Raw genomic sequence first — 9,844 nt, 5'->3', positions numbered from 1 at the left:
AGACACTTTAAGAACTTGATCAACCAGATCAGTAGACTACATTTATATATGTTATATTGTTGTCAACATGGAGTATTAATATACAAATTAAGGAAGCAAGAATTACTTGCAGGATTAGCCATGAGGTTAGGCAACCAACGCAAACTCTTTTGAACGAATTGCAAAGTTAATGTATCAAAACCTTTGCAGTGATCTTCCCTTCTCTAGGACTCAGAATAGCTTCACTCTCAATAGGGGTACTGCATATAAATGTCTGAGAAGAGAGATCATACTGCAGTTATATTGTTTGCGTGAGATTACAACTGCTCCTCCTATCGTGGTAACAGTTGTGTTTGCAGTTTTAAGAGTTTGTAACCAATTCTTATTCCATTATCTTTAATTCTAATAATTTCCCTCTTATGCATTTTATCATGATTAAAATACTTATATGTTCATTATTAATATAAATCCAATTAATCCTCATAACATATTCGATATCATGGTTTTATTATAACTCACATTCTTTGAAAACCTTACAATACAAACAGAGAAAGCCGTACACTTTCTCCACTCCCTCTTGCTGCAGCTCTCTATACCTTGTTGGTTAATATAGGCCACACCAACTACCTTTTTTTAATGTTTTATATTGAGGTATTTTCAGATTTTGTATGGCAATGTGAAAAAGTTGGTTTTTTCTGCATCTAAGATATTTTTTGAATTTCTTTTCTTAGCTTTTCTGATGATTGTTGTAGTGTGTATTTTGGGTTTTCAATTTTATATTTGCATATATGTATGCATATGTGTGTGTACACATTTTGGAAATTTTCTAGTTTGTTGAGTTTGAGCAAATGGGTTCTGTGGAATTTTAATTTGTGTGCAAGCAATGGCAATAAATGGTTTAATGTTTTACCTTTTTTTTGGCATTTGAGGAAGTTGGTCAATTTAACTGACCAACCGAATCAATGGACAGTTTGATACAAGAAAAAATTCATGAACAAATGAAGGGAATAGGATACTATCTAGATCCTTTTGTGAGGATATCGTGGATCACTTCATTGTATTTGTTCACCTGTCATCACGTGCTATAAATCATTTTAAATTTTTTATTTTAAAATTAAATACAAACAATACTGGAAGAAAATTGGCTGCCCGATGTAATGAACATACATGGTAAAGTAATCTCCGGAATCCTAACAAAGAGGATCTGGAAAGGATCCTCATCCCAATCGAAGAGATATGATCCTCAACGGATCCTCTTTGTGAGGATCCGAGGATCTAAGGATCCTTTAATCCTATCTGTTATCGTACATTGTGCGGGTTAGTTTTCGTCAGGTACTATTTGTGTTCAATTTTATATAATATAATTTAAAATAATTTCTGACCGTACGATGTATGATAAAATGACAAAATTAAAAGATTCACGGAATTCTCACAAAGAAGATCCGGAGAGAAACCCTATTTCTTGTTCAAAAGCCAACCTCTATACAACAGATAAAAAAAAGTAGAGATCCGATTTGGTGCATTGCACTCTATTTCGTTGTGAAGGCATTTAAGTCTATTTGCAACAAAAATAGTTAAAATTATAAGATTTAAGAAAAGTAGGCTAAATAAAATATGTTAGTATTCCAATTTCCCATTTGAAATTCCGGGACTCTTCCGCTCTACTCTCCCTTCCTCGGCCAGTTTGTGTCTTTCAGGTACGGCGGACGCCGTTGATGATTGACCTCTCGCAACCCTTGTCTCCGTCTGGATCGATGTCATGGACCTCTCCACAAGCTCATCTCTCACATTCGTTAACGCGTAGTTTTTCTCTCTCTCTGAGATTCTTTGATACCCGGTGAATCTGCACTGAGTTCGACGCCAGTAAGCCTCTCTGTTCAAATTCTGTGAAATAACGATATTCATTTGTTTGCAAAGGGTTTAGGGTTTAATATTTCAATCAATCTCCGTTCGTATATTTGTTGATTATATTATTATTGTAATAATTATTAATTTTCATTTATTTGAGTGATTAGAGGAACCCTGTAAAATTCATTTATGTTGCTGTTATATAATTGAGTAGTTGAATTAAATTCCCTGTTTATCCAATAATGCATTTTCAAAGCTATGAATGCCAATTTTATAGATTTGAAATTCATTGATTCGGACAAGCTTTTGCATTTCTGATTTAAAATTACTAAAAATTCAGTTTAGACAAGATAAATCTTTATAATGAGGCAAAGGCAGAGTGCTGCTGTCTCACCAGCAGCAGAATCAGTCAAAACCGAAAACCCAGTTCCTACGAAATTAGGTCCACAGCAAAAGGAATCCCCGCCAGGTGATTTTCTAGGCTCCTCCAGGAAGGTCTTTGCACTCTGTTTGGCCTTTCGAATGGTAAATGCTCTGTTGATTCAGACCTATTTTAACCCTGATGAACACTGGCAAGCCCTTGAAGTTGCACATCGCATCACTTTTGGGTATCCCTTATTTCTCCTTTTCTTTTTCAAGGCAAAGAGTGAAGATTCTTGATTTAAAAGGGTAAATAACTAATCCTCAAATGGGTTTCTATTTTTATTGTTGTGTAATGACAGGTATGGCCATTTGACGTGGGAGTGGAAGAAGGGGATTCGTAGCTATTTGCATCCTTTTCTCTTTGCCTTCCTTTACAAAGCTCTTGCAGTGTTGGGTCTTGATACCCCATGGCTCATGGTAATCGTTTTATAATTATGGGCAATGTATGCCTTAGTTAAACTATAATGCTGTTATTATATTATATGCAAGGGAAGGAAGAATGGTTTCCTGGGAACTGTATCTTTGGCAGACTTGTGGATATAAAAGTTCATACTTGTTACAAGTTAAAATGATCATCGGACAGATGCATCACTTGAGAAATTAGCTTATTCTGATTTTGAATCATTATAGTTGCCTACATAGGTTTCTAGGAGTTATTATGAATTGTTGTCATTAAGTGATTTAAATGTTTTTTCATGTGCATTGGTATTTGTTATAGAAAGGTTTCCCTTGATTTCCTTATGCTTACTTTGCACCCCCAAATCACATTAAACTTCTGCTGCATGAAGTAATTCCATTTCTCCTTGTTGTCTTTTGAAGTTCGTATTGTCATCTTTATTCTATCTTCTGCAGGTCAAGGCTCCGCGGCTATTTCAGTCTTTTTTAGCTGCCTTTGGTGATCTATACTTGTATAAACTCTCTGTCATCCTCTTTGGTGACTGCGTTGCTAAATGGGCTGTATCCTTTTGTACAGGAGTTCTTTACTCCTTTAATGGTAATAGTTATGTCTAACTGTATGTTTATTTCAGATAGTCAATTTCAATTACTATTATTGACTGAAAACACTATTGTAAACATCAGGCTCTTTCTGGTAAAGTATGTACTTAACTCAATTCCAGCTGTTCTCACAATTGACAAATTGGTTTATGTTTTACTGCATCACTCGTACATTATCAAATAGTTTGGAGACTGTTCTTACCCTTGTGAGCCTGTACTACTGGCCCTGTATGAGGGCTTCTTCCAGCAAACTTCCTTTGGAATCAAGGAAGTGGGGTTTGATTATTGCCGCATTAGCTTGTGCTATCAGACCAACAAGTGCTATCATATGGCTGTATGTTGGGCTTCTTGAGCTATTTTTGACATGTGATAAACTGAGATTCATTTTTCTGGAAGTGGCTCCTATGGGGTAGGTATTTAGCCATCTCCCACTGAGTACTTGTTTTAAATAGTGCTTATATTAGGAACTTGATCATGAATTGTTGGTGCTTCTGAGCTATATCATAGGTTATTCTCATAATGATTTTTGTCCTGTTTGTTTTCTCTTTTATTTCGGCAGTGGACTAGTAATTGAAAATGAAGCTTGAATTGTGAATTTTTGAAGTTTGGCTTTAATGGTAACATGGAGTTATAGTTGATGACTCTGCAATGCTGCAATTGGATAGATGCAGACGCAAAAAAAAAAAAAAAACAAAGGAGTGGCAGCTGTAGGGTTATTGGTGATTACTGAAATTTGATATGCACGTGATAAAAGGTGATGAAAACAATAATGATACCTTGAAATGTCTGTCACTTAAAACCAGTTCTGGGCTTATATAATTCTCCGAAATGAGTTTTAGCCGGGTTATGGAAATAATTTGTAAATCATGTCTTATTTTCGTTTTAGTAGTCTCCATGTATTAAGTTAAGGAACATCTAGGAAAGACGTCAGCACCACTGCAGGGTGACTAAAAATCTTAATGAATTGTGTAAGCTCCTATGGAGGCAGGTCAAGCATTCAAGTCAGCTAATGTGTAGTTTTGCATAATTGAGTTGACGTTATTATTGTTCTCTTTACTCTTTTTGACCTAATGTTTCAGGGTCCTGGTGCTTGGTATTACATTTTTATTGGATCGTTTGATGTACGGCTCATGGGTCTTTGTACCTCTTAATTTTATAAGATTCAATTTTCTTTCTGCTGGTGGAGACTATTATGGGACTCACAAGTGGCACTGGTACTTCACTCAGGGATTTACAGTCATGATATTCACTTTCTTACCATTTTCTGTTGCTGGAATCATACAATCCAAAAATTGGAAACTTTCTGGCCTTATTGCATGGGTTTTAGGACTTTATAGTGTGCTCGGCCACAAAGAATTCAGGTACCTCTTCTATTAATTTATACAATTGAATATGGTTCTTTGACCTTTCATTCTGTTTACAATTAATACTCTTCTAATTTGACCTTACAGGTTTGTTCTGCCTGTACTTCCTATAGCTTTGATATTCTCTGGACATTCCTTAGCTGCATTAAGACCATCGGTTTCTGCATATGGTAAAGGAAAAGAATCATTAAAGATTCATAGCAAAGTCCCTGCAAAAATGCATTTGGCCATCTTTTTCTTGCTCGCTACCAATATTCCAGTGGCCCTGTATATGAGTTTGGTTCATCAGGTACTCATTTTGCTTTTTGATAAACACAAGGGCTGGGTAGCTTTTTATTGTTCTTTGGCAAGTACTCGCTTTAAATGCTAGACTTCTATCTCAAATGTTTTCATTTAAGTTGTTTTACGGTCCCTATTCCACTTCCATCCTTCCTTTTGGATAACACTTTTGAACATGCTAGACAGAGAGGAACTGAGGATGTTACTTACTATCTATCCAAAGAAGTGCTTCACGGAAAAGTGAGAAATATACTTTTTCTGATGCCTTGCCACGCTACACCTTACTACTCTACGGTGCACCGTGACCTTCCGATGAGATTCCTAGACTGCTCACCAAGGTTTGATCCTTAGCAACGTGGATGGAATTATTTTCTTTCTTGCAGCTCTTCATGAGAATGGTTTTGTAATTTATAATTTGTTGGAAATTTTGTCGACAGTGAAGAAAAAGGAATCCCAGATGAATCAGACCAATTCATGATGGATCCTGTTAGTTTTACATCAGAGCTTGCAAAGAATTGGTCTTTACCTAGTCACATTGTAGTATTTGATTCGGAAGAAAAACAGTTGAGGGATTTTCTGATTTCACATTCTTTCAGAAAGGTGCATGCTACAACTCATAATTTTAGTGCTTAATTGTTGCATTTATGCTAAATACAAATAAGTTACTTCTTAAATTGCTTTCCATGGTTGCACTGTACTTATATCTGGCCTATGATGACAGATAAAAAGGTTTTTCCATGCGCACTTCAAAGTGGACCGTGATCTGCAAGCGTCAGTTGTTGTGTACGGTTTGACAGGCGACTGATTATTGTATGTGCAACTAGAACCACTCCAGTATGATGAGCTGGAAGAATTTATTGACTTTATGTCTTGATGAATGGAGTGAATGGCCAGAGCATGGGGGTTTATTGGATACATGCCTGCCTCAGCAGATTCCAACTTCAGATCGTCAATTAGTATGTAACAATTTTTTTCCATTCATTAACCCCGGATTTTATTAAATGTTTTGTTTCCTTTGTTTTGTCTGCGTTTTTGTGTGTCTATCTATGTTGTGTTAAAACTTGATTTTTCAACTGGATAAAGCCTGTGAGCATGGATAGGCTGTCCTGGTTAAAATTGATATCAGTTTTGACCCCTTTAGCGATGTGGTCTGAAAATGTCGTACAAATAGTTGTGTCGTCATCATACATAAGCTTTTGTGTTCCTATAATTATTTGCTATCACATTGTAGTTATGCCTTGATAATACATTAGCTTGTTGTTTAGCAGAAATGATTGCTTTAAGCCAGAATGGCGAATTGATTATAGTTACAAGTAGAGGGCAAATAGGCACATAGGTGCAGCAATACAATGATCATCGGGATATAGCTCATAACACTAGTTCTTTTTTGGTCACTAGTTCTTGTAGTATTGAAGATGATATTTCATAAATGAAGTAGAGACCATGAGCATATATGGTTAATGGTTGTTGCCCTTGTCTTATACCGTTGATATTCGGCTTCCATGTCTAGCTTGAACGCCCCCCTACTTGTCGTTAACACGATGAGATAACCCATACCATTCTCACCCGCTTCTGAATCTTTATACAGCTCTGCATACATGTCCAGTATGATACCTATTTACATCATAACGGAAAGCAATTAGAATTGGAAAATAGTTTCGGAGTCAGATTCTTTTTCGAACTATCTCACGTGAGATGCGATTCACATTGTAACGAATTTTTCATTTACGTACTTTCCTTCGTGTTTTTGAAAAGACTGAGCTTCCTCATTTGAAGAACCTGTAAAGTTGAATTAAGAATTGAAGGTTAAGCTCTAATTAAGGCTTTAGTTACTTCCATGGATTTACAAAATAGCAGTGAACAAGTGTAACTTGCAGACCTTGGCTTCACTGTTGAGGTTGACAGACACCAATCTAACCTTGCACTTCCCTGCAAACACAATTTGCAAATTCAATTAGGAATTCGAAACCAAAATCCATGCTCATTCGAGATTCGGAGAGTCGGGATGCAGTAAAATTACACTACACAAAGAAATGGTATGTTCGTCGGAATGATGGAAATACAGATTCCACTTGCTAAAATGATCAGTTTTTGATCGATATGTCACCGATATATAATTGAGTTTTGATCAGTTCAACAGTTGAGATTTATGAACTCGTCATTCCATCTAATTTATCAAAAGAAAAACCTGAATAAATGAAGGTATAAAATAGGATTACAAACCGTCAGGTGTTTCGGTGGTGAGCTGGGAACCTATTGCAAGCATTGATCTATACTTGTCAAAGTCGAAATCGACCTCCTCAGCGTCAGGGTTGTTCTCGATAGGCATCACAGGTGCAGTCCCATTTAGTCTCTTCTTGCGGCATCCTGATCTTTCTTTCAATGTAGCTGCTCCCTTCAATGCTATATGTTTCAAACGACACCAATGAAAAAAAATTATGTTGTGCTTCTAAAGTATAAATACTCTAGGTTTTCTATTGGCATTATTATATAGAACTGTTGTTCCTTTGTCGTTGGGTTAGGTATGGATGGCTGAGATGCCCCTTTTATGTGCATCTTTAACCGTCTATACCTAGTACAGATGAGCTGTGCTATATTTAGTTACCGGTTTCTAACATTTGATGCATGTGGGCCCACAATACACCGCTTGTTAGGATTCGCACGTGCACATGAGAAATTAACCGTAGCATTCTTCAATACCCATATTACACAAACCACACACATGTGGGTTATCTATATGTCAAACCAAGGTAGAGAACAAGGATAAGGGATATAGGATATTTACATGTCGTAGCTGCAGCTGTTAGAGTTAAGATGTCACTTGCACTTGTGCTATCCATGGCCGAACCTATTACACTGTTGAGCTGCCCCTTCCTTGCCCCCATTGCTTCTGCAACTTTTGCACACTGGGCCGCCACCAGCATGGCTGCAGAAGCGATGGCAGCTTCCTTGGCAGTGATTGACCTATCATTTTCTGATTTTTCAGCTGCAATAGCAACAAGTGCAGCCGCTACACCCGCCATTGATACTGCTACATGGACTTCAGCTCTTTGCAGCCTCTGCTCCTCTTTCCGCCTTTGCTTAATGTCTTTAAGCCATTTCTTGATCGACATGTTCTCCAATGGCACTATCTTCCATGACATCTGCACAAAAGAAGAAAGTATGACCAAAGTAATTGTCCCAGCTCAACTTCTTACAAGAACGTACGAGCCAATTCTACATACCCATTTTTTCCGAAGAAAGCCGGTGTAGTTCAATTCTGGATGCATGGCTTGTTGCATCCACATAAACGATTAAAGAGGAAAAAAAAAAACAGTATGTTATCAGCATAATTGGTTTTAAGATACTCAATTAGCTGAGATGTATTTATATGCATCGTATACATGTTTCACCTTCACGTCATTGGATTTCTATGGTGGTGGAGGCTTGAGATCTGCATCATCCATATCTTGTCTAGATTCTGAGAGTTGTAAAATCAATCTCGTGAACTTTCTTATGGTATGACATATCAAAAACTGAAATTGCGACAAATTTGACCTACCGCTCAAGGACTCTTGTTGTGGCTCTTAAACTTGTCAATCGGATCATCGAGTAGAACCACTGATCGATCTTGCTGGTCTGGTTGGAAAGCTTGCACTGCAAAGTTGCACCATGCAAGCGACAGAAAATCCGTTGCCTCAGGATGTGACTCCGGAGTTGAAGTAGTGAAATTTGAATCCATGCAACTCAGCAGCAACTGGGACCTAAAAGGGTACTTTGGAGATGGAGTTTGACAGAATATGAGATTGGAACTACTCAGTGTCAAATAAACATATAAATAGACATGCAAAAATCACCATCATATATAGCCACGTAACTTCTGATGTGCCTAGTCTTTTCACTGAGAACATCTTGTTCCCTGTCCTCGTTGATATGATTGGACATACGAGATATTATAGTTGGAAAGCCAGTTTAGATATGTCACCAATACGTTAATCGACATTTAAGTTATATTTGGTTTAAAAATTTAATTTCCCTAGCATTACCTTCAAATAATAAAATGTAGTTGCCTGACCAACTTGATGTCGGAAGTTTTCATATAATTAAGTTGGTTAAAACAATTTGCTCCATTAATAATATTACAGGAGTCGGACAGTGATTGTCTATCTTTATTTTACATTTTTTTTTTTATAAAACTAGTGTACTTCTTACGTGCACTCGAATTTGAATTTATTTGGAGATAAATAAGTTTTGATTAGAGCATCCAAACATGTAATTAGAGAGCACACATGCTAACCACTATAGAGCATTAGAGGGATGTAGGATACAGTCATAAAGAGAATCAATGAGGCCTTTCCTTTTGTACCTTTAAATGAAATGTGATAATCCGTCCTTAATTTTACGATTTTATAAATTTTAAAATGCAAATTTACGAGAATACCCTAGTAGCGAGGGTATTGATTTTCGTTGATCGCTAGTTCATGACGCGCATGAACTATTACCTTACTGTATTCCAAAAGTATGTTGGTAAGGATTGTTATTTATTATTTCATTCATTTCATATTATTATTATTATTATTATTATTATTATTATATTTATTATTAAGGGTGGTTGGAAAAGAAAGAGAGAAAGAAAAGGAAAGGGGGTCTACGGGGAGGAAGAAGAAGGGAGAACCGGAGGAGAGAAGTGGAGAGGGCTACTGCCCTATCAGAAATAAGGAGATGAGGATTGGACGAATTAGGAGAAGGGAGAGGTAGAAGCTGCCCAATCAAAAAGAGAAGAAAGGAGGGAAAAGAGAGAAAAGAAAAGGAGGGAGAAACGGGATCACCTGCAGACTCGTGTACTTGGCAGTGACCCGGTTTGATTCCGGCCGATTTCCACCATATTTTAGTTGAAATTCACCATTCCTTCACACAAAATCTATTCCACAACTCCCTATCTACCACCTTAGCTCAAATTTGAGGGTATTGGAGTT

The 9,844-nt window shown here is 36.9% G+C and overlaps 1 protein-coding gene and 1 pseudogene across 2 annotated transcripts; one reads left to right on the top strand and one right to left on the bottom strand.

Moving 5' to 3' along the window:
- The first annotated feature begins 1,465 nt into the window (after positions 1–1,465).
- On the top strand, positions 1,466–6,099 carry LOC137731283 (Alg9-like mannosyltransferase family). Its single transcript, XM_068470383.2, has 10 exons — positions 1,466–1,842; positions 2,168–2,435; positions 2,550–2,667; positions 3,103–3,207; positions 3,369–3,655; positions 4,326–4,607; positions 4,698–4,899; positions 5,076–5,227; positions 5,327–5,489; positions 5,611–6,099. The coding sequence occupies exons 2-10, from the start codon at positions 2,191–2,193 to the stop codon at positions 5,692–5,694; spliced, it is 1,638 nt and encodes a 545-aa protein (XP_068326484.2). The 5' UTR covers positions 1,466–1,842; positions 2,168–2,190; the 3' UTR covers positions 5,695–6,099.
- Positions 6,100–6,161: 62 nt separating this feature from the next.
- LOC137732867 (uncharacterized) lies at positions 6,162–8,908 on the bottom strand (annotated as a pseudogene). Its single transcript, XR_015957846.1, has 8 exons — positions 8,427–8,908; positions 8,284–8,337; positions 8,114–8,184; positions 7,675–8,032; positions 7,113–7,292; positions 6,769–6,818; positions 6,623–6,668; positions 6,162–6,503 (listed from the first exon to the last, which is right to left on the bottom strand). The product of XR_015957846.1 is annotated as an uncharacterized LOC137732867 (transcript).
- Positions 8,909–9,844: the final 936 nt, after the last annotated feature.

The sequence above is a fragment of the Pyrus communis genome, chromosome 16, assembly GCF_041283825.1.
Source record: "Pyrus communis isolate YQ-2024b chromosome 16, ASM4128382v1, whole genome shotgun sequence".
Taxonomy (NCBI): domain Eukaryota; kingdom Viridiplantae; phylum Streptophyta; class Magnoliopsida; order Rosales; family Rosaceae; genus Pyrus; species Pyrus communis.
This window is presented reverse-complemented; position numbering and strand designations above follow the sequence as displayed.